Below are 25,836 nucleotides of genomic sequence, written 5' to 3'. Positions count from 1 at the left end.
GACAATTCTGATATGGTCTCGTACGACTTTGACAACCCAATTAATCAAGATGAAGAAGAGTGTGAGGAAGAGGCCGAACTCCTCGAAGAAATGGGAAGACTGCTCAAGCAAGAGGAAAAGGTCATCCAGCTGCACGAAGAATCACTGGAAGTGATTAACCTTTGGACAAATGAGGAAGTGAAAGAAGTCTGAATCGGCTCCGTTCTATAAGACGAGGTGAAGGAAAAACTTATCAAGCCCTTGAAGGAGTACACATATGTGTTTGCATGGTCATACCAAGACATGCCCGACCTCGATACTGATATCGTGGTCCACCATCTTCCTCTTAAAGAGAAATGCCCTTTAGTAAAGAAAAAGCTACAAAAGACCCGTCCCAATATGGCTATGAAGATCAAGGAGGAGGTACAAAAACAGCTCAACGCCGGCTTCCTAGCGGTCTCTAATTATCCTCAATGGATTGCTAACATTGTGCCTATACCTAAGAAGGATGGCAAAGTGAGAATATGCGTAGATTATACAGATATAAATAGAGAAAGTCCCAAAGATGACTTTCCTCTACCATACATTGACGTGATAGTGGACAATACCGCTCAGTTCTTTATTTTCTCTTTTATGGATGGTTTCTCTGGTTATAACCAGATCCGTATGGCTCAAGAAGATATAGAGAAAACCACTTTCATAACTCCATGGGGAACCTTCTGCTACAAGGTGATGTCTTTTAGATTTAAGAACGCCGATGCCACATACCAACAAGCCATGGTCACTCTCTTTCACGATATGATTCATAGAGAGATTGAGGTCTATGTTGACGATCTGATATCCAAGTCTCAAACCGAAGAGGAACACCTTGTCAATCTAGAAAAGTTGTTTGAGAGTCTGAAAAAGTTCAAATTGAGGCTTAATCCTAACAAGTGAACGTTTGGGGTAAGATCCGACAAGTTGCTAGATTTTATCACTAGCCAACGTGGCATTGAGGTAGATCCCGAGAAAGTGAAGGCCATATAAGTTATGCCTGCACCCAAAACTGAGAAGGAAGTCTGAGGATTCCTAGGTAGATTGAACTATATTGCTAGGTTCATATCTCACCTCACGGCCACGTGCGACCCAATCTTCAAACTTCTTCGAAAGGATCAAGCCATCATTTGGAACGACGGTTGCCAGGCGCATTTGACAAAATAAAGGAGTACTTGCAAGAACCCCCCGTGTTGATGCTTCTTGTACCTGGTAGACCATTGTTCGTGTATCTCACCGTCCTCGAAGGGTCTATGGGGTGTGCCATTGGCCAACATGACAAGACTGGTAAAAAAGAACACGCAATATACTACTTGAACAAGAAGTTCACAAATTACGAGAGTAGGTATTCAATGCTTGAAAAGACTTGTTGCGCACTAGCATGGGATGCCAAATGTTTAAGACAGTACATGCTCACACATACAAAATTGTTGATCTATAAGATGGATCCTGTCAAATACATCCTTGAGAAGCCAACTCTAACAGGTAGTGTAGCCCAATGGCAAATGGCTTTAACCGAGTACGACATCCAACATGTCACTCAAAAGGCCATCAAAGGGAGTGTATTGTTTGACTATCTTATGCAACAACCCTTGGAAGACTACCAGTCTATGCATTTTGAATTCCCCTATGAAGACATCATGTTCATTAGGGATTGCAACATCCCCGGTTTCGGGGAAGGACCCGAACCTGGATCACGATGGTTCTTGGTTTTTGATGGAGCTTCTAATGCTCGCGACAATGGAATTGGGGAAGTAATCACTTCTACAACTAATTGCCACCTCCCCTTCACCGCAATGTTGTGTTTTGAATATACAAACAACATGGCCGAGTATGAGGTTTGTGTATTTGGTATTGAAGTTGTTATCGATTTTAGGATCAAAATCCTTGAAGTCTATGGAGATTCGACCTTGTTAATCAGCCAATTCAAAGGAGATTGGGATACTAGAGATCACAAGCTCATTCCTTACAAAGAGCATGTCTTGAAACTAGTCCCCTACTTTGATGAGATTACATTCCACCACATCCTTGGAGAAGAGAATAAGCTAGATGACGCCTTGGAAACTTTGGCGTCCATGTTTAAGGTCAAGTTGACGAATTAAGTGTCATCATTTCAACTTAACTACTTGGGCGAGCTTGCTTACTGTCTGGCAGCAGAAGACGAAGCTGACGGTCATCCTTGGTTCTACGACATCATGAAATTCTTAGAGAACCAAGAGTACCCTGTGGACGCATCCATCATCGGAAAGAAGTATCTTCGGAAACTATAATACAAGGTTAGATGTGGAAGGGTATTATACAAGAGAAATTATGATTCGGTTCTGCTTAGATGTGTGAACAAGCAAGAAACGAACCAGATTATAATGGAAATTCATGAAGGATCCTTTGGGACGCATGTCAGTGGGAACGCCATGGTAAAGAAAATCTTAAGGGCCAACTGCTATTGGATGACCATGGAGGTTTACTATCACCTCCGCATCCAAACATGCCACAAGGGCCAGATCCACGCCGACAAGATCCATGTGTCACCAATGCCATTTAATGTCCTAACATCACCTTGGCCTTTTGCCATGTGGGGCATTGACGTGATCGGACGCATAGAGCCAACTGCCTCAAATGGACACCGCTTCATCCTTGTAGCCATTGACTACTTCACGAAATGGGTAGAAGCAACCTCATACGCCAACATTACCAGACAGGTGGTGGCTCGATTCCTCAGGAAATAAATTATTTGCTGTTATGGGGTCCTTAACAAGATCATTACTGTTAATGGATCTAGCCTCAATAACAAAATGATGAAAGAGGTATGCCAAAATTGAAAGATCGACCACCACAGCACATCGTCTTATAGGCCTAAATGAATGGGATTGTTGAGGAAGCTAACAAAAACATCAAGAAGATCATGCAAAAGATGGTGGAAACCTACAAAGATTGGAACCAAATTCTCCCGGTCGCATTACATGGTTATCGTACTTCAGTACGCATTCCACTAGGGCAATTCCCTTCTCCCTTGTGTATGGCATGGATGCAGTCTTGCCAGTAGAAGTAGAGATTCCTTCCTTAAGGATTTTGACCGATGTTAAGCTTGATGAGGCTGAGCGGATACAAGTTCGATTTGACCAACTAAACATCATTGATGAGAAACACTTGGCAGCCATCTGCCATGGTTAGCTTTATCAAAAACGCATCAAGAGGGCACACGACAAGAAGGTTTTTCCCCGCAACCTCAAGGTCAGAGACCTCGTGCTGAAAAAGATTCTTCCAATCCACACTGACCTAAGGGGTTAATTGACGCAAAACTATGAAAGCCCATATGTTGTAAGAAAGGTTTTCCCTAGAGGAGCCCATATGTTGTAACACCCCGAATTTAATTAATTAACTAATTTGAATTATTTAGATTTTTATATGATTAATGGGTGTTTTAAATTAATTGTGTATGATTGTGGGGGTAGGTATCCTTGAAATAGAAGTATGGAGGGAGTAAGAGTTTGGTTTAGTTGTTGATAATTAATTAGAATTTTAATTAGTGATTGAAATAAATAGTATTTTATTCGAATTAATTAAATAAATAAATAAAATAACTGAATATGAGAATCTTAATTAAATAATGAAATTTAGTTATTTTACTTATTTAATGGGAATAATGAGAATTTTTAATAATTAGCCTATAACTATTTTTATTTAATTGGTTGTAATAAAATAGAAGAGTAGAAATAATAGGGAGAAAAAGAAGAATATTATTAGTATTATTTTATTAAAAGAAAATTAGAGCCAAAAGGGTATGGTGGTAAATAATATGATAAGTGAGGGAAAAGGTGGAAGTTCCTAATTGAGGGGGATTAGGTTAATGATAAAAAAGTTAGTAAGAAAGTTTGGAGGATTTTACATAAAATAGAATTTTGTGGTGAGAAGAGACAAGGGTTAGGGCTAAAGGAAAACTTCATTGTTAGAGTTTGAAGTATGCATCTTGTTGGAAAATCTAAGGTAAGGGTGAGAACTTGTTCCAATCGTAAAGGGTATTATAGAAGGATAGAATGGAGGAACCCTTAACCTCCTTAGGATTGAGTGTTTTGATTCATAATTTTGAATTTGGATGCTATGATGATTGTATGATGAATTTCATATGTCTTATATATGTGTAGTTTTCTATTTTGATGATTGAACTTATATTCACCATTGTTGCAATTTTGAAGGTTTTAGGCATAATCTTGAAACAATGATTAGATGATTTAATTGTGTTAAAACTGTAAATTAATCATAGATAATTATAGTATTGCATAGGTTATAATTTCCTGAATGTTTAACTTTTTATGGAATCGAAATCGAAGGTCCGGAAGGCCTCCAACGATGAAAAACGCCTAAAATTATGCATTCTGACCGTCACAATTGCGAGCCTTTTATTGTGTTTTCGGTCGAAATCATTTTTTCCATAACTTTTGATCCGCAAATCCAAATCGAGTTCCATTTGAAGAGGTGGATATCTGAAACAGAGGGCTATGACTTTGTTTCAGGAATAAAATAATTTTGGAGATTATTTCATGGACGTTTTTTGGGTTGAAGAAGATGAAAATTATGTCGGAAAATTTAGAAAACAACAACTTTTTAGTAACGCCTTCGTGCACGGTTTTGATCATAACTTTCAACTCGTGAATCATTTTGGGTTGGGGTTTAAAATATTAGAAAGGTGACTTTAAGAGATATAATATAATGGTGATAAGTGAATTTATTGAGTATTATTCTTATGCCTATTGTGTTGGTGAAGTTTTTGTTCTTACGTCCGGTTAATGAATTGTTGACACATCCCGACGAATTTGGTCATAACTTTCATTTCGTTGTGATTGTTGATATGTTTTAATAATATTCACATGCCTACTGTATTGATAAATATATTGGTTTATACGTTTGGTTGATGAATTGTTGCATTGTTGTAATATCATTGTGTGATAATTATGTTGTTATGTCGATGATGTTAAGATGTTGACGAGTTGTTGTTATTTGTTGATATTATTCATGTGGTAACATGAATTGGTTGTTGCGTGATGAAAGGTGTGATGCATAAATGATGAGATGTGTGTGGGGATCCTTTAAGTGAATCTTATTGTGTTAATGCATGTTATTTGAGAGTCATGCATCTTGGTGTAAGGGCTTCGGTCCAATTTTGGCGAGCCTCGATTCTTTGGTGATGGGTCGGGTGCGAATAGCTAATTCCTATTATGGGGGATTAGTGAAGAGTTACATATGTTGATGGTAACGATTTTTGGTGAGCCTCGATCCCATGGTGATGGATCAGGTGCGAGTAGCTAATTCCTATTATAGGGGATTAGTGAAGCGTTACCTATGGTGATGGTAGCGATTTTGGTGTGCTCCGGTTCCAAGATGGAATCGATCCTATGGTGGGGATCATGGAGTGAGATGAACCAGAGTGTTCATTTTGGTACCATGTGCATGTTGAGTTGGTGTTGAGTACATTCCATAAGTGTTGCATTTGTATTGATTGTTGTTGATGTGTTATTGGGTGAGATGTTGTTGCATATGATGTTAATGATAATTGAGATATGGATTTGTATGATGTTGATGATAATTGATATGTTGTCGTGTATGATGTTGATTATGATTTGGATGTAAGAATGTGATATATTGTTGTGAATGATTGTGTAGATGTTGTACTCTATTCTTCATTCTATATCATTATTATTAAAATGAATTCTCACCCCTTCTGTTTGAATGTTGCCTTTACATGGGCATCGTGCAGGTACTCAAGAGTAGTATTGCTTAAGTAAGTGGAAGGTAGTTCTTGGATTACTTCTTTATTTTTTCGCTTTTACTAGTGGTACCTTGCTCTGATCATGTAACATCGGGTTGGATTAAACGCTTACATTATTCCTTATGTTTGATCATGTTGAAGTCATAAGACTAATTTTGTTGTTGAGAATTCTTAAGATGTTTAGTTGATTGATTAAAACTCTCTTATTTTGTTATTGCAATTGAAGTTGAGAGTAGATGTTATTACTTGCTTTATCTTCCATAATTGTGATGATAATTCTGCTGCGATGATACTTAAAAATTGAAGTGAGCATGCAGTGACAAGTTATGAACGTCTTACTTTGTGAATATATAATACCGATCAGATGAGAAGGATGTCATGTAAACATCCCAGGTATGATTCAGATAAGTAGAATGTCGTGTAAACACCCTTATTACAAATGTGTGTATTGAAATTTACTGTTGAAACCCGTCTTACGGAGCAGGTCATGTGTGTTATGAATGTGTGACACCCTACGTGGTTTTATTTTATATTTAATTTATGCAATAAATTATGTGTGGGGTTTAGGGTGGTACATTAGTGTTATCAGAGCAGGTCGGTCCATCCGGTCAGGTTGTTTAATTATGTTTGTTCCCTAGTATGCGACATGTGTGTGAGAACACTGTCGTTGCTTGTTTTATTTTCCATTTGCAGGTTGGGAATGAAACAAGTGGGGGAGAAGCCTCTCCTTATCTTGGATGTTCCAACTGTATCGAGATTGGACATTATGTTGTTGAATGCAAGAGTGCAATGTTGGCTAGTTAACCTGTTTTGAGAGTGTTGTGCTTTTCCTGAACCTGAAGAGAGGTTGGATTCGAGGATGATGTTGGTTAGACATATGGTGTGATCCTTGAGGGAATACGGGCCAGTGTTCTCGTTGGTCGCTTCCTTGTGATGGGGAAGGCGATGTTTTGGCTAGAGATGAGCCAGTGGTGTGTTGAGTATCATGACGTGCTCCTTGAGGATGTGTATGGTTTGTATTTTGTTGGAAAAAGTCGATGTTATTCTTCGAATAAATTGGTTGGAGTTAAACCAAGTGTTTACCAATTGTTTTGATAAGTTGGTGCAGTGTGCCGCTGATTGCAAGAGCTCAGGCGATGTTAAAGATGTGTTGTTCCTAACACTAAAGATGATGTGGATTGAGATTCCTGTCTGCTAGTTAAGTTGGGAAGTCTTTAAGGAAAACGACCAGGTATGGTTAGTGTTGTTTCTCAGAGAGTAGAGAGAAGTGTGACGACTAGTGTTATGCCAGTGGTGTGTGATTCTTGATGTTTTCCTAAAGATATCTGCAACTCGCCTCTAGAGCGTGAATTTGAATTTGATAGAGGTGAAGAGTTGACGTTTGTATCAGCTAAGCAAGTGAGAGAATCTGTGAAGGATATGGAACACGTGTTTGTGATGTTAGCTTCGTTAGAAGCTAGAGGACAGGGTGTTGTTCGTGATCTTCCTAGAGTGTGTGAATTTCCTGAAGTGTTTCCTGAAGACATCAGTGATTTGCCTCCAGAGCGCGAAGTGAATTTTTCTATAGACTTAGTACCTGGTACTAGTCAGGTGTCGATGGCTCCTTATAGGGTGTCTACTTTAGAATTGGGGAATCGAAGAAGCAACTAGAAGATTTGCTTTAGAAGAAGTTTGTTTAACCAAGTGTTTCTTTGTGGGGTGTGTCGGTGTCGTTAGTGAAGAAGAGGGACGGTAGTATGAAGTTATGAGTGATCTGAGAATTGTATTGTAGGCATTGAAAGAGAACCATTTATATGCAAAGTTTTTCCAAATGCGAGTTATGGTTAAAGGAAGTGAGTTTCCTTGGTCATGTGATTCTAGTGGTGGTATAAACGTGGACCTATCGAATATAGATGTCATGTTACTATGGGAGACTCTGAAGTCTGCCACTGAGATTAGATGTTTTTCTTGGATTGACTGGTTACTACAGGAAGTTCATTAAAGGTTTTTCAAATTTAGCATTGTTGTTAACTCAGATGACTCGAAAAGATCTAGCGTATGTTTGGGATGTGCATTGTGAAAAGTGTTTCCAAGAACTCAAGAAGAAGTTGATGGCTTCTCCAATTTTTATTTCGAGAATCCAAGTGAGTTCTTTGTTTTATATTGTGATGCTTCGAAGATAGGTCTAGGAGGTGTGTTGATGCAAAATGGTCAAGTTGTGGCTTATGCTTAGAGACAGTTGAGATTTCATGAAAGAAATTACCCTACGCATGATATTGAGTTGACAACAGTGGTATTCATGTGGAAGATTTGGAGGCACTACCTATTTGGATCAAAATTCAAAGTGTTCAGTGATCACAAGTGTTTGAAATATTTTTTTGATGAGAGAAGTCGAATATGAGGCAGGGGAGATGGCTTGAACTTTTGAAGGATTATGATTTTAATTTGAGTTACCATTCGGGTAAAGCTAATATTATAGTTGTTGCGATGAGTAAGAAGTTTTTACACAGGTCGGTGCTTATGGATCGAGAGTTAGAACTGATTGAGTAATTCAAAGATATGAGTTAGTGGGTAGAGAAACTCATAACAGTGTGAAGTGAGGTATGTTGAAGTTGACGAGTGGTATCCTTAAAGAGATCAGATAAGGTCAGAGATCTGATTTGAGTTTGATAGATCGTCTCACATTAATCAACCAAGGTAACATATGTGATTTTCGAGTTGATGAAAATGGTGTGATGATGTTCAGAGATAGAATTTGTGTTTCTAATGTACCGGAATTTAATAGGAGTATTCTTGAGGAGGGTCACAGAAGTGGATTGAGTATTTATCATGATGTTAATATGTATCAAGATTTAAAGAATATGTTTTGATGGCCAAGAATGAAGAAAGAGGATGCCAAGTTTGTGTATGCTTGTTTGACCTGTCTGATGTCAAAGATCGAGCATCAGAAGTCGTTGGGTCTGATGCAACCATTGAATATTCCATACTGGAAATGGGATAGTATTTTCAGGAACTTCGTAATAGATTTACCGAATACTTCAAAGGGATGCGATTCAATTTGGGTGATTGTGGATAAATTGACCAAATCGGCTCATTTTATACCAATGAGGACAATTATCCTTTGCAGATGCTGAATAAATTGTATATTGATGATATTGTGAAGTTGAATGGTAATCCTTCAAGTATTGTATCAGATAGAAATTTGAGATTTACATCGAGGTTATGGGAGAGTCTGCGGGCTACTTTGGGTATTAAGCTGAAGTTGAGTTCTTCTTATCTTACATAGACGGACGGTCAAATAAAGAGGACTATCCAAACTTTGGAGGACCAATTGAGGGTTTATGTGTTAGAACAAGGAGGTACTGTGATAACTACTTGTCATTGATTGAGTTTACCTACAACAATAGTTTCTATTCTAGTATCAAAATGGACCATATGAGGCGTTGTATGGTAGGAGAACTTATTTATGTTAGTATGAGTCAGGCGAACATTTTGTGCTCGGACCTGAGATTGTTCACTTGACGACTGAAAAGACCAAGATGATCCAAGAAAAGATGAAAGCATCGTAGAGTCATCAGAAAAGTTACCATGACAAGAGGAGGAAAGCGCTTGAGTTCTAGGAGGGAGATCACGTGTTTTTGAGGGTTACGCCGGTAACTGGTGTTGGTCGAGCTTTGAAGTCTCGAAAGCTCACACCACATTTTGTTGGCCCGTACCAGATTTTACAGAGGATAGGAGAGGTGGCCTATAGGATTGTTTTGCTGTCGCTGCTCGCTAATCTTCATGATGTGTTTCACGTGTCTCAGTTGAGGAGATATATTTCAGATCCATCTCATGTGATCCAAGTGGATGATGTGTAGGTGGGAGATAATCTGACTTTTGATGTATCACCTGTGCAGATAGAGGATCGAGAAGTGAAACCCATTCATGGTAAAGAGGTTGCCTTAGTGAAGGTAGTTTGGGATGGATCAACTGGTGGGAGCATGACTTGAGAACGTGAGAAGCAGATGAAGGATTCGTATCCGACTCTATTTTCCTCAAGGAATTTTCGAGGATGAAAATTTCTTAAGTGGGGGAGAGTTGTAACATCCCGAATTTAATTAATTAATTAATTTGAACTATTTAGATTTTTATATGATTAATGGGTGTTTTAAATTAATTGTGTATGATTGTGGGGGTAGGTATCCTTGAAATAGAAGTATGGAGGGAGTAAGAGTTTGGTATAGTTGTTGATAATTAATTAGAATTTTAATTAGTGATTGAAATAAATAGTATTTTATTCGAATTAATTAAATAAATAAATAAAATAACTATAATATGAGCATCTTAATTAAATAATGAAATTTAGTTATTTTACTTATTTAATGGGAATAATGAGAATTTTTAATAATTAGCCTATAACTATTTTATTTAATTGGTTGTAATAAAATAGAAGAGTAGAAATAGTAGGGAGAAAAAGAAGAATATTATTAGTATTATTTTATTAAAATAAAATTAGAGCCAAAAGAGATATGGTGGTAAATAATATGATAAGTGAGGGCAATGGTGGAAGTTCCTAATTGAGGGGGATTAGGTTAATGATAAAAAAGTTAGTAAAAAAGTTTGGAGGATTTTACATAAAATAGAATTTTGTGGTGAGAAGAGGCAAGGGTTAGGGCTAAAGGAAAATATTCATTGTTAGAGTTTGAAGTATGCATCTTGTTGAAAAATCTAAGGTAAGGGTGAGAACTTGTTCCAATAGTAAAGGGTATTATAGAAGGATAGAATGGAGGAACCCTTAACCTCCTTAGGATTGAGTGCTTTGATTCATAATTTTGAATTTGGATGCTATGATGATTGTATGATGAATTTCGTATGTCTTATATATGTGTAGTTTTCTATTTTGATGATTGAACTTATATTCACCATTGTTGCAATTTTGAAGGTTTTAGACATAATCTTGAAACAATGATTAGATGATTTAATTGTGTTAAAACTGTAAATTAATCTTAGATAATTATAGTATTGCATAGGTTATAATTTCCTGAATGTTTAGCTTTTTACGGAATCGAAATCGGAGGTCCGGAAGGCCTCCAACGATGAAAAATGCATAAAATTATGCATTTTTTCCATCACAATCGCGAGCCTTTTATTGTGTTTTTCGGTCGAAATAGTTTTGGCCATAAGTTTTGATCCGTAAGTCTAAATCAAGTGTCGTTTAAAGTGTTGGATATCTGAAACAGAGGGCTATAACTTTGTTTCAGGAATAAAATAATTTTGGATATTATTTCATGGACATTTTTTTGGGTTGAAGAAGATGAAAACTATGTCAGAAAATGTAGAAAACAACAACTTTTTAGTAACGCCTTCGTGCACGGTTTTAATCATAACTTTCAACTCGTGAATCATTTGGGTTGGGTTTAAAGCATTAGAAATGTGACTCTAAGAAATATAATGTGATGGTGATAAGTAAATTGATTGAGTATTATTCCTATGCCTACTATGTTGGTGAAGTTTTTGTTCTTACGTTCGGTTAATGAATTGTTGACACATCCCGACGATTTTGGTCATAACTTTCATTTCGTATGTCCGATTTTAATGGTGTTTGAAGAGTTAGAAAGATAACTCTCAGACCTAAAAAATGGTAATGATTGTTGATATGTTTTAATAATATTCACATGCTTACTGTATTGATAAATATATTGGTTTATACGTTTGGTTGATGAATTGTTGCATTGTTGTAATATCATTGTGTGATAATTATGTTGTTATGTCGATGATGTTAAGATGTTGATGAGTTGTTGTTATTTGTTGATATTATTCATGTGGTAACATGAATTGGTTGTTGCATGATGAATGGTGTGATGGATAAATGATGAGATGTGTGTGGGGATCCTTTAAGTGAACCTTATTGTGTTAATGCATGTTATTTGAGAGTCATGAATCTTGGTGTACGGGCTTCGGTCCAATTTTGGTAATCCTCGATTCTTTGGTGATTGATAGGGTATGAGTAGCTAATTACTATTATGGGGGATTAGTGAAGCGTTACATATGTTGATGGTAACGATTTTCGGTGAGCCTCGATCCCATGGTGAGGGATCGGGTGCGAGTAGCTAATTCCTATTATGGGGGATTAGTGAAGCGTTACCTATGGTGATAATAGCGATTTTGGTGTGCTCCGGTTCCAAGAGGGAATCGATCCTATGGTGGGGATCATGGAGTGAGATTAACCAGAGTGTTCTTTTTGGTACCATGTGCATGTTGAGTTGGTGTTGAGTATATTGCATAAGTGTTGCATTTGTATTGATTGTTGTTGATGTGTTGTTGGGTGAGATGTTGTTGCATATGATGTTAATGATAATTGAGATATGGATTTGTATGATGTTGATGATAATTGAGATGTTGTCATGTATGATGTTGATTATGATTTGGATGTAAGAATGTGATATATTGTTAAGCATGATTGTGTAGATGTTGTACTCTATTCTTCATTCTATATCATTACTATTGAGATGAATTCTCACCCATTCTGTTTGAATGTTGCCTTTACATGGGCATCATGCAGATACTCAAGAGTAGTATTCATGAAGTAAGTGGAAGGTAGCTCTTGGATTACTTCTTTATTTTGTCGCTTTTACTAGTGGTACCTTGCTTTGATCATGTAACGTCGGGTTGGGTTAAACACTTACATTATTCCTTATGTTTGATCATGTTGAAGTCATAAGACTAATTTTGTTGTTGAGAATTCTTAAGATATTTAGTTGATTGATTAGAACTCTCTTATTTTGTTATTGCAATTTAAGTTCAGAGTAGATGTTATTACTTGCTTTATCTTCCATAATTGTGATGATAATTCCGCTACGATGATACTTAAAAATGGAAGTGAGCATGTAGTGACAAGTTGTGAATATCTTATTTTGTGAATATATAATACCGATCAGATGAGAAGGATGTCATGTAAACATCCCAGGTATGATTCAGACAAGTAAGATGTCATGTAAAAATCCTTATTACCAATGTGTGTATTGAAATTTACTGTTGAAACCCGTGTTACGGAGCAGGTCATGTGTGTTATGAATATGTGACACCCTACGTGGTTTTATTTTATATTTAATTTATGCAATAAATTATGTGTGGGGGTTAGGGTGTTACAACAAGAAGTTTTTTCCCCACAGCCTCAAGGCTGGAGACCTCGTGCTGAAAAAATGATTCTTCCAATCCATACTGACCCAAGGGGTTAATGGACGCAAAACTACGAAAGTCCATATGTTGTAAGAAAGGTTTTCTCTAGAGTATCCTTAATCCTTGCAACTATGGATGGCGAAGATCTTCCATCCTCGGTGAATGAGGATGTAGTCAAAAAATACTAAGCTTGAAGAAAAAAGAGAAAACCCGATAAGTTGAAAACTTGAAAGAGCGACTAATGCAAAAATGGGTATCCTGGTAGACTGGAAACCCGAAAGGGTGGTCTAGGTAAAAATTAGGGATTTAATAAGAGCGAGAGGTTACATCCTGCAAGGAGTCCTTCTTCACTCCTCGACAAGTCAATCATGTGGCTTCCCCAGCATGTCAATTATGTGTCTTCCCCAGCAAGTCAATCCAGTCGCTCTCCTTCTGAAAGCAAGATCAAAGGATGACCGAGGGCGTAAAGACTATAGCAGAGTTAGAATTTGGTGGAAACCCGAGATGTTTCATTGCCATTACAATTATCATTTTCTTTTCGCGATCACCTTTTTTAGGAATTACTTCCTTTGTACAAAATCACTCATTTTGGGACTATTTATAAATAAAGTCAGTTCTATTATATGTGCTCAATATTTTTACTTTGCCTTTTTTGTGTGTGAAATTTGAATTTTTCTAAATGATATTACGTTGGAAATTTTTTGTTAAAAAACCTTCTTTCAAAAATAAAAATTTAAAGGAAACAACATTGAATTACATTTCTTTCAGAAATTGCTAAAGGTAACCAAAACACATATGGCATCCCCAACCTGAAAGCACCACACAGTCCCTTGGACATGGCCAATCATTTCTTCCCCAGCAGGAATTTTCAATCATTACACTCAACGCTTGCTTGGACGTCGAGCTCTAATTTCTCAAGCACCGGGAAGTCAGTAAACTTTCTCCAATCACCCTTTTTAAGCCCAATCCCCATTGGCATTCCTTAGATACGTTCCCCCGTAAAGCCCAATCATACTTGGCACAACGTGCGAACCCTGCATTTCGTACATTCCCATGTGAAATCCCAAACACGCATCGACATACATAACATCACCTCATAAGTATCTCATTAACAAAAAATTGATTCATCAGAGTTTGGAATTTTCCAACCGTTGTTAGGGATTTTCCCTAATAGAATCAACGTTCATCCTCAAAACATTCCCCAAGCAGAGTCACGCATTCCAGCCGTTGCTAGGAATCATCGCTAAACTATTTCGTTTCATTTTAAGTTTCCCCAGAGGAATTAGGTATTCTATTCATTGTTGATATTGTCATCACCATATTTTCCCCCCTCCCCGCAGAGTCAGGTATTCTTAGATGTTATTGAGAATTGTCATTGAACTCTCCTTTTTCAGACTGGAGGCATTTTGGGCTCATTCCCCAAGTCGATTCAAATGTGCATAGCCGAGAGTCTCCTTAAATTTATTTCCCCAGCATAAGTCAGGTATTCCAATTTTTATAAGGAATCGTCACTGAAGTGCTCATTTTCCCATCAGATGTCAGGTATTCCAACAGTTGCTAAGAATCATCATTGGACTTCTGTATTCTCCTCAACAGAGTCAGGTATTCTAGCTGTTGCTAAGAATCATCACTGAACTATTTGATCTTCTCGACGGATTTCAGGTATTCTAGACTTCGCTAAGAATCGTCATTGTACCTTCATGGAAAGTTGTATCTCCAGTCGATTCAGGTATTCTAGCCTTCGCTAAGAATCGTCATTGTACCTTCATGGAAAGTTGTATCTCCAGTCAAGTCAGGTATTCTAGCCTTCGCTAAGAATCGTCGATGTACCTTCATGGAAAGTTGTATCTCTAGTCAAGCTAGGTATTCCAACCGTTGCTAGGAATCGTCACTGAATGACTTCTTTTCCCCATAGAATCTGGTATTCTAGCCATTGCTAAGAATCATCACTGTACCCTGTCATTTCTCTCCAACTGAGTCAGATGTCCCATCCGTTTCTAGGCATCATCATTTAAAATCATTTATCTTCCCCCACTAAGTTAGGTATTCTAGCCGTTGCTAAGAATCATCGCTGAGTTTATTCATTTGATCCCTAGTAGATGTCATGTGTTCCAGTCGTTGCTAGGAATCACCATTTTGTTTTTCCCCATCTGTTTCTAGGGAAAGCTACCCTTTCTCTCATCCCCAGTGGAGTTTTCTTATCTCCATCTTCTCGGGATTCTGACATCAAACCTTCCTCCTTGAGAAGATACTTATGTTGCATACACGACATTGCATGCATAACCATCATAACCATGCATAATCCCTAATAAATCATAACACTCTCATCTCCCGACAGGGAAAATTTAAGGTTACTCCTATTAGTATTTAATCCTCTTCTACCTTGAACATTGGAGGTCGTCGCCATCCATATATTCAGGTCCGAGAAAATTAAATAGAGGCAATTGTCATACCCCAAAATTCACCCTACCCCCATACAACTTTCATCTAATCCATGGCCCTATTGCATATAAGTACATTCATTGTTTCATCACTATAATCACATTAACATCCATAACCAAAGTCATATTGCACAGAATCAAGGCATGTGTTTACACCTAAGAGAAAACTAGAGTTTTGTGGTTAAAGCTTTAGAGAAAATACCAGCAAATTAAGAAGAAGAAAATTTAACTTTTGGTTTGGTTAATGGGTTAACCTGATTTGGTTAAAATATTAACACAACCATAATTTAGACTCCCCAATCAACTTTTGGTCTGGTTAATGGGTTAACTAAATCATGTTAATCGATTAACCAGACCATGCACAGGCTTCCTATGACATTTTTGGCTGTGTTAATGGGTTAACCAAATCAGGTTAACCGATTAACCTGTGCAGACAGCAGTAATAACTCTATTTTTCACACAAAGTGATTTCTTTTTTACCCACTTGTTTCCCCTATAAATAAGGATACTATTTCCCTCCATTTACCACACTTTCTAGCCCCCAAAAGTTCTGGAAAAAATCATTCAAACCCTCTTCTCTAAACCTAAGTCAAAACAAAAAAATTCTTTCTCTCATAAAAGTCACCCCCACCAACTTTTTTTCACTTCACCTTTTTTCCTCAAAACTTCCCACTCTCTAACACTCGCAACTCATCCCTATCACTAAGCTCCCACCATAAATACTTTCATCCCAAACTCTTTGCTTCACATTCAAGCTCAACACCATTTCAACCAAGCTTTTTTTACATTTTTGGGTAATGATTGTAACCTAAACTTTTTTAACTTTTTGGTTTTGTTTTGTATTGAAAAATGGTTGGTTGTTCTTGGTTGATATTTTGAGAGGGTTTAACGTCAAGATTGCAAAAAATGATTAACTTTGGTTTACACACTTTTTTTGGAGATTTTTTGCTCTTGTTGTAGCGGTAAATTCATGATCATCAAGCTATGGATAAGCTAGACATCAATAAAACCAGAGTCGCCATCGCGCTTTTATTGTGTCCAAGGGAAAAGGGAAAAGTACGAACAAAATCCAAAAGTAAGAAGTTTTCAAATCAAAACTAATAAAATGCCAGAGATTACAGGTAAGGGGTTTGGTTACACAGAGGGAAGGTGTTAACACCCAAAGTGTCCTACGTACTCCTAGGGAGCCCTTTTTTGTGTGCATATTTATTTTGTACAAAATGATGTTTACAAACAAATAGAATGGGGGGATGAGAAATCAATTCATTAATTATATTTTTGTGTTTGACGAAACCTTCGGACTTATGCCTACGTACCAACATAAAAATGAGGGATCAAAACCTCGTAGTTCGTGATACAAATTTCAAAGTGGATGCATTGCTTTTAACAAAATTTAAGTTTGAAAGGCACCAAAGCCTAAAATGGTTTGAATGAGATAGTTCTTTTTTTTTATGGCTTTTGAAAGTTTAAATCAAGTATAATTAAGTTTATTTACAAGTTTGATTAAGAAAAGAAGTTTGAAAATGCAATGGCATAAGGCCAAAGTTTCTTGTTTGGAAGTGGTCAAAGTTTAGAAAATAACAAGTTCAAACAAAGAAGTTTTCTAAAAGGAGGAAGAGATTTTGAAATTAAAGAAATGGGGAGGAGATGAAGAAACTAATCCTATGCACAAAATTAAAAGTTAACAGTTGAAAAGATCTGACCGATGGGTTGCAATCCAACAGGCAAGAATGCCATATAGAAACCCCAAATTCCCTTGGGTATTAGAATCAAGCAACAAACAATGCATACAATATATCAATCTTGAAGAGCAAGGCATCAAATAAAGATAGCCAAATCCAAGATTTAGCCATTCCATTATCTTCTTCAAAATTAGCCCATGTAGTAGATGAATTCCACAAGTCACAGGTTCAAAATAACAACTTCACAATGATCATGTTGCATATGAACTCAAAGGGATCTTGAATGATGTATCAGATGAAGTTTCAAATTGCAATCACTTGGTTTCACAAAATTTGGTATTGGCCAAGTCCTTTAGCATAGGAATGTTGCCTAAGTTCTAAGTCCATTTGTCCAAGATCAAGCCAACAGTCACACAAAAGTTTTTTAGGATTTTTGTTGTTATTATGTACATTAATGGTCAAAGACCACAGAAACAAACAAAATATACACAAAATGGACTATATCACACAATATGGTCCAAGTGGACAAAGTGAAAATTGCATTAGCATAAACAATTAGAATGGTATGAATAATGGCAAATGAATAAAGACTGAAATTTAATGACATTAAAGTAAATGGCTTGAAATTAAAAGTTAGTTGTTAATGAGTTAGAAGTTAGTATTGTTTTGCTTTTTCTTTTTATCTCTTAGTCATTCTTTGGAGAACACTCAACCAACTTATCACAAGCATGGATCCTTCAACCAAGACATCTTCCAAAGTAAGGAAAAAAGGCCAAGTTTCCACAAAATACCATGAAAGAGGGGAGACTTACAATCTCACTAACTAGAATGCTATGCCTTTTGTGTCACAAATTTAGTGATATGTTAAGCAATCGTAATTAGACTTATGTAGAAGTCACAACTATTTGAGGTTGTGCAATAGAATTTTGGTGTTAATGCATGTTAAAGACATAGTATAAATGACTATGCTCATGAAACATACCACACACAAAAAGAATATGCAAAAGAGGTGGCCTAATCTCATCCATACTTATGTTGATTTTTCAATCAACTAGCCTTAGGACTTTGAGATATCATAGGCCAAATGAGATGAATGCATAAAGAATGGGAATGAGATGAAGAGGGAGGGGAATGGATCAAAACTCAAATTGGCCAAAGGAGGACTTTTACCAAATTAATATCATCCATTCATTTTGGGAGATGCAATGTACATTGCATCAATCCCCTAAATCCAATGATATTAACTTGACAAAGTCAAATCAACCTTGACCAAGGGCCAACAACCAGAGTCAAACTCAACCAAGTCATCACAATTGGTCAACACAATTAATTGGCATTTATTCAAATTAAAAATATTAAAATAATACATTTAAATCAAATATGGTTTGTCAAATTCCTAAAACTTCATCAAAACACCAAAGAAATGGCCATGAGATTTATCATAGGTCAAACAAGGTCAAAGGACCTTGGAGAAAAAATTTCAGAATTTTGAAGACTTAAAAGTATTTTTAAAAAATTAAAAACAATCACAAAATCAATTAAATCATGAAAAATATTAATAATGATCCAAAAAATAATTTTAATTCAAAATATGAAAGAGGAAATTATTTGAAATTTTTTGGTGAAACTCTCATATTTTTTGGATCAATATTAAAATTAATATGAATTAATGAAAATAAACTAATTAAAATGAAAATCAGAAAATAGCAAAAAACGTGGACCACTTGATCTGCCTCATCAATTGAGGTGTCAGATCAAGTGGTGAGAAGCGCGCGTTCCATGGTGCACTACAATCAACGCGACATAGGCTTGGTATTTAAAAGCAACGCACGGGATTAAAACATTTCAAACTCATCTAATGGCTCTGAACACTTCCAGCTCATCGCCAGAGCCAAAGGTCGGTCATCTTCTCCGATGACCCTGGCCGGAATGGTTCAGTCATCATCGCATCATAGATGATAAAAGAGGACATGATTTGAAAGATAAAATGGTATAGATCACGCATATCACCTCAATTTTAAATAACTCCACATATATAGAGAGATATGAGGAGTTGAATTTTAAGGTGCATCAACTGAGTTGCTTCGATTTGTCCTCTAAGCAACTCAATCTTTTTGCCTACATTGGTAGGACTTCATAAAACCAAATATCCAAGGGAATTGAGTAGAATTGAGTGAGAATCGAAGAGATGAAGTTTTCTGAAAATTACCTTCAATGATGTGCAAAATTTGATGTTGCTTGCTTCAAACACGATCTGATCACATTTGAGAAGCTAGCAGGAAGTAATTGGAGAGGTTGCAAGGCTGTGGATCCTGGAGTTCTTGAATCTCCAACAGTTGAGATTCAAACTCAAATTTCAAATTGAAATTTCTCAGGTTTTCCTTTAGAATGAGAGGGTTTGAATTGGGGAGCAAAGTTGGCGCGCAAGGTGTGATTCAAATGAGCTCAAAAGCCTTCTATTTATAGCCAAAGGCAATGATATTTACACAATTCAAAATATGTCCAAAATTGGCAATGTGAATGGCACGAGTGTATGGGCATGTACAGGACCATGATGCAATGCATTAAGGTCCAAAATGATTCATGTTGAAGTCTGAATGAAGCTTGAATGGCAAGGCAATGTGAACTGAAGTTTGTACATTTGATTCTTTCCAATGATGCATCCCTGTTAAAGCCATGCGCAACCCTAGCAAACCTCATCCAAAATGCATGAACTTGGGTTATTTTGAAATCTTGGATCAAGGGGAACGAGTTTGATATTCAACACTTTTTCATTTGGAGCTTGGATCATGGTGAATTTTGAGGTGGAAGTTTGGAAATTTTAACATGTTGAAAATTTTACTAAGTGTCAAGCCATATATCTCAATATTCCACCTTACTTAACTTTTTGTGTGGGCTTCAAATGAGAAAAGTGTCTTCATCAAAGTTGTATCTATTTTAAAGACATTCAAAATGGTCACCAATTTCTTGCCATTTGGATTTAGAATGATAGAGTTATTCATTTTTGAAGTTTGGAAAAATCACTTGTTCAATGGTATAGGTCAAAAATGACCTATAATGTATCCTCATATCACATGCTCATAAAAGTTGAATTTTATTTCACTACAAACATAAACGTTGAAGTAGACATCTTGAATTTGATTGTGCAACTTGGAAATCTTTCATCTCATAAACATTGAGCAAGTTATGGCCTTGGGAAGTTGACTTTCAAATTAGGGTTTAGACAAAATGACCTATAATGTTTCAACATAGAACATGATTTTCAAAGCAAAACTAGCCCTAGGTCTCACCATGAAAGTTGTTTGTAATGTCATTTAGAGTACCTTTTCTCTTGGAATCATTTTCATATGGTGAAAATTGTAGGAGATAGGGTCTAGGGAGACCCAGTTTTGATCAGATGAATTCATCTGGGCAACCACCATCAACCAACTTTCAAACCTTTAATTCTTTGGTCTTTCTTGGTTCATGGTAGATCATATATGCATAAGATGATGAATTTTGAAGTGTCGCTTGAGAAACTTGATCAATTGGTGAGATAGCTTGTTGGAGAAGTTACTTAAGATACCCAGTCAAACTAGGGCTTCCAAGGCAAATCACCCTCAAACTCTTGAAGAATACTTAATCAGTATGACATGTAGAAATCATTGGGGACTCATATATGATGCTTATAACCATTCTTGGATCAATCCATGGTTGTACTCTTTGTCATGAGGGTCTCAAACCCTAGATATGAACTTGATAGATCAATGGAATCATGCCCTACCTACAAAAGAGTTAGGCAAATGCAAATACATATTTTTGGTATTTTGGTTAGTAAAATGATAATATACAGGTATGATACAATCACCTAGTACTTTGTGATCTTTCCCAAAACAAACCCAATGAAAGAGGGGCAAGGAGAATGCCAAGGTATGATCCCAATTCTAATGCTTATGGTGAAATTGCATGAGGTATAGTAGGGTTAAAATTAGGGTCTTACAGTTGCCCCTATTTAAAGATAGTCTAACTGAGGAGGTGAAGGTTAAAATCTTCGGCTCGACTCAGTAGAATGGGCTTAAAAAAACAACACATAGAAACAAATTTTGGTCCCTAAGAGACCTCATGATACATATGATATGAATGTAAAAGCGAATTCTCTGTGGGGAAATATTGCCACAAAAGGAAAAGAAATCATAGAGATCGAAAGTCCGCAGGAGTATAATGCATTTCGTAAGGAAAACTCATTGGGAAGACAGAGACACTATGGGAAAAAGGAGTTATGGCGTAGGCCAGACTACGACTTAAAACTGCTGGGGGACTAGAGGAGTTCCATATAAAATGGAAAGACTCAACCGAGGAACAACAACATCTGCAGGGGATACGAGTAAGTCAGGATAAAACTTAAGTACTTGAATCATGCAGGGAAAGCGATTTCACTAAGGAAACACGCACTCAACTCAACTAGGGAAGAAATAAACTTCAACACAGGAGGAGCAGAAATCTATTATCTACTACCTGTTACTGGGTGAGGAGATAATAAAGATCTGACAGAGAGGACATTTGTCATCGTTTAGGATGAACATATCAAGGATGACTTGCTAGGATCCGCCAGGAGAGAGTATTCATTACCGATTACTGGGTAAGAATATCCTTGCTGGGGAAAAATGCAGAAAATAGGATTTACAACTACCAGTTACTGGGCAGAAGACCGAAGATGAGAATATCCGTCATCGGTTAGGATGAACATATCAAGGATAAACTCAAAAGGGAAGAAAATCCGTCATCGGTTAAGATGAACATATTAAGGATAGACTTGCTTGGGACTGTCAAGAAGGATACCCGTCATCGGTTAGGATGAATATATCAAGGATATACCAACTGAACAAAAAGAAGTAGGGATTACATCTATCGAATGCTGGATAGAAGACCATCAAAGAGAAAATCAGTCACCGGTTAGGATGAACATATCGAGGATAGACTCTGTGAGAGAAAGCAGGGTTTACAACTACCAGTTACTGGTTAGAAGACACAAAGAGAAGGAAACCCGTCATCGGTTAGGATGAACATATCAAGGATTGACTCTCTGGGGAACCAAAATAGGGATTACAACTACCTTTTTACTGGGTAGAATACCATAGGATGAGAATATCCGTCATCGGTTAGGATGAACATATCAAGGATAGACTCAGGCAGGGGAAGGAAAGATATTTGTCATCGGTTAGGATGAACATATAAAGGATATACTTCCTAAGGAATCAGAAACAAATGAATCCACTGGGGATTCCACTGTCGGGAAAACTGGGATACCTTTGCCGGGTATTGGGGCAAGAAGTAACAAACTGCCAACTAAGAAGAATATTACCAGTTACTCGGTAACAAACTCTTAGACGACTCAAAGCATCTACCTAGGCGCGATCTAGAAAGAAACAGTCAATCAATACTCAACCCAATGAGGATATAACTGAAGTAATAATCATCCACGAGGGAACAACTCAGTGGGGAAGAGGAGAAAGGTTAAAATCTTTCTGCTTAAGGGGCCGACCTTCTATAATTGAGAGAGGACAGACACCGAACTTGTATGGGGATAAAGTACCGCCATAATAGAGAATGAGAATCTCAAACCAATAAATTAATCAAATATGATGATGCAAATATGTAATTATGAAATTATATGAATGTATGTGTATATGTATATATGATGATTATGCTGACAAAACGATCACAAAGGATACAAAGGTGTCACAAAGAATTTGAATCATCAATACAATCCTCGGTCAATCCACAAAAGGAGGGAGACAACTGCTGGAGAACAGAGAGATTAACAACCCAAAGGCTCAAATCTAGCCGAGGGAGGAGATCTGCTGAGGAGAGGAATCATCATCGAGTTTGTAGGGAATTTTAGGTCAACGCCATATTAAATGGGAGACAACCATACAGAAGATGAACACAAATAGCTTCTCATAAACCAGGAGGAAACTCTGAATGGGAGCAAGTCGGATGGCGAATGGTGAGGAAACCAACACGATCTACTGGGGAAGAACATCTTACTCTGCTGAAGATCAACCCTGCTGAAGAAACATGAACTCCGTTGGGGAACACAGAAACTCTGTCGGGGAAATAACACGCTGCAAGGTACTGAATCAACCAACTCAGTTGGGGAAAAGAATCGAAACTCCTGCTAAGGAACAAACACTCCATAGGGGAACCGGATCAACACAAACAACTAGGGATACCCGAAGGGTTAACTGCTTGGGGGACCTCTGATGTTTCGCACTTAAGGACTTGTTGTTCTTCGAAATCCTGTTGATATTTCCTTTTAATTGCTTTGAAAAATTATTGTTTTTATACGTTTAAAGAAAAATGATTTTGATTAAAAAAATGTAACTTTCCAAAATGATCATAATAAAATTTAAACTATTGGCTGAAGTAAATAAGAGTAGAAATAATTGGATAAAGGCTCAACTTTATTTGATAGAATGGTAGTCTCTAAATGACAAGACTCCGTAGATTTTTACAAAGTTGAAAATGGTAATTTACATGGAAAAGGGTTACATTGAATACAACTGATCCTTAATCCTTCTACCACTTTTGATATCCACTGTGCTCTTGACCGCTATTAGGATGATGAATCTACGTCAACCCTTGTGCTCAACCCAGGTCTTTCCGATACTGGTCGATCGGCAGACTGCAGTTACTTGCCATAATCCCTAATTTTTGCATAAGTTTCCCCAAGGTGGGTTACTCAACTCATCGGGAAATTCTTTCTGTTTTTATGTCTCTAATTTTTTCCTGGATCGCCCTTTCGGGTTTTCAATCCACCGAGACGCACATTTTTGCCTAAGTCGCCCTTTCGGGTTTTCAACTTAGCGAGTTATTCTTTTATTTTTAGGCAAAGTATTTCTTGACTGCATTTGCATTCACAGGACGAGTGAACTCTTCACCATCCATAGTTGTAAGAATCAAAGCACCGCCTGAAAAGGCTCTCTTAACAACATATAGGCCTTCATAATTAGAAGTCCATTTGCCTCTAGAATCTGGTTTGAACAACAAAATCTTCTTGAGAACAAGGTCACCTTCTCTGAACACTCGAGGTCTGACCTTCTTATCAAAAGCTTTCTTCATTCTCTGCTGAAATAACTGACCATGACACATGGCAGTTAATCTCTTCTCTTCTATCAAATTCAACTGAACAAACCTGGTCTGACACCATTCAGCCTCAGTCAACTTGGCTTCCATGAGCACACGCAATGATGGAATCTCAACCTCCACGGGGAGTACTACTTCCATAACATATACAAGAGAGAAAGGGGTTGCCCCTGTTGAAGTGCGGATGGATGTTCGATACCCGTGCAAAGCAAATGGGAGCATCTCATGCCAATCCTTATATGTGACAACCATCTTCTTGATGTTCTTATTCCCAGCTTCAACAACGCCATTCATCTTGGGTCTGTAGGGAGAAGAATTATGATGTGCAATCTTAAAGTCTTTACAAAGAGCTTCCACCATATTGTTATTCAAGTTTGATCTATTATCAGTAATGATCTTTCTTGGCACACCATAACGGCATATGATTTGATTCTTGATAAACCTCACAACAACTTGCTTGGTTACATTTGCATATGATACCGCTTCAACCCATTTTGTGAAGTAGTCAATTGCCACCAAAATGAAACGATGTCCGTCTGAAGCTTTTGGCTAAATCATACCAATCATATCAATTCCCCACATGGAGAAAGGCCATGGGGAAGAGATAACATTCAATTGTGTCGGAGGAACATGAATCTTATCAGCATAAATTTGGCACTTATGGCATTTCTTCACAAATTTGCAATAGTCAGATTCCATTGTCAGCCAATAGTAACCTGCTCACAAAATCTTCTTTGCCATTGCTTGTCCATTGGAGTGAGTACCAAAGGAACCTTCATGCACTTCAATCATCAACAAGTCTGCTTCGTGTCTATCCACGCATCTGAGCATAACCATGTCGAAGTTTCGCTTGTACAGTATATCACCATTCAAGTAGAAATTGCCGGCTAATCTCCTCAAAGTCTTAATATCTTTCAGAGATGCCCCTAGCAGGTAAATCTGAATTTGAAGGAAACACTTGATGTCATAATACCACGGCTTATCATCTTTGACTTCTTCAACAACAAACACATGAGCTGGTCTATCAAGACGCATCACATACAAATTAGGAACTTCGTTCCAATACTTCACTACAATCATTGACACCAACATTGCAAGAGCATCTTCCATCCAGTTCTCATCTCGAGGGATATGATGAAACTCAACTTTTGTAAAGAGAGTTGAAATCCTCCTCGCATAATCTCTATACGGTACCAGACCGGGTTGATTTGTCTCCCAATCACCTTTGATTTGATTTACAACCAAAGCGGAATCTCCAAAGACATCTAAATACTTGATTCTAAGATTCATGGCCTCTTCATGCCTTATAATGCAGGCTTCATATTCTGCCATATTGTTTGTACACTTGAAAGTCAATCTAGTTGTAAATGTTAGATACGTGCCTTGAGGAGTAATAATCACCTCCCCAATACCATTACAATATTGATTAACAACTCCATCAAATACCATGCCCCAACGGGAACCAGGTTCTGGCCCTTCTTCAAGCAATGGTTCATCACAGTCTTTCATTTTCAAGTACAAAATCTCTTCATCAGGAAAATCATATTGGACTGACTGGTAGTCTTCAATCGGTTAGTGATCCAAATGGTTAGCCAAGATACTACCTTTGATCGCTTTCTGAGATCGGTATTCGATATCATACTCTGATAACAACATCTGCCAACGGGAAATT

General features: G+C 37.2%; 1 protein-coding gene across 1 annotated transcript; it reads left to right on the top strand.

The window, feature by feature from the left end:
- The first annotated feature begins 1,208 nt into the window (after window positions 1-1,208).
- LOC127081035 (uncharacterized) lies at window positions 1,209-2,114 on the top strand. Its single transcript, XM_051021326.1, has one exon. It carries the CDS (start codon window positions 1,209-1,211, stop codon window positions 2,112-2,114), a length of 906 nt encoding a protein of 301 aa, XP_050877283.1.
- Window positions 2,115-25,836: the final 23,722 nt, after the last annotated feature.

The sequence above is a fragment of the Lathyrus oleraceus genome, chromosome 5, assembly GCF_024323335.1.
Source record: "Lathyrus oleraceus cultivar Zhongwan6 chromosome 5, CAAS_Psat_ZW6_1.0, whole genome shotgun sequence".
Lineage (NCBI taxonomy): Eukaryota > Viridiplantae > Streptophyta > Magnoliopsida > Fabales > Fabaceae > Lathyrus > Lathyrus oleraceus.
This window is presented reverse-complemented; position numbering and strand designations above follow the sequence as displayed.

Excerpts from the sequence above, each read along its gene's own strand:
- LOC127081035 (XM_051021326.1), top strand. The coding sequence starts at position 1,209 with ATGCTTCTTGTACCTGGTAGACCATTGTTCGTGTATCTCACCGTCCTC.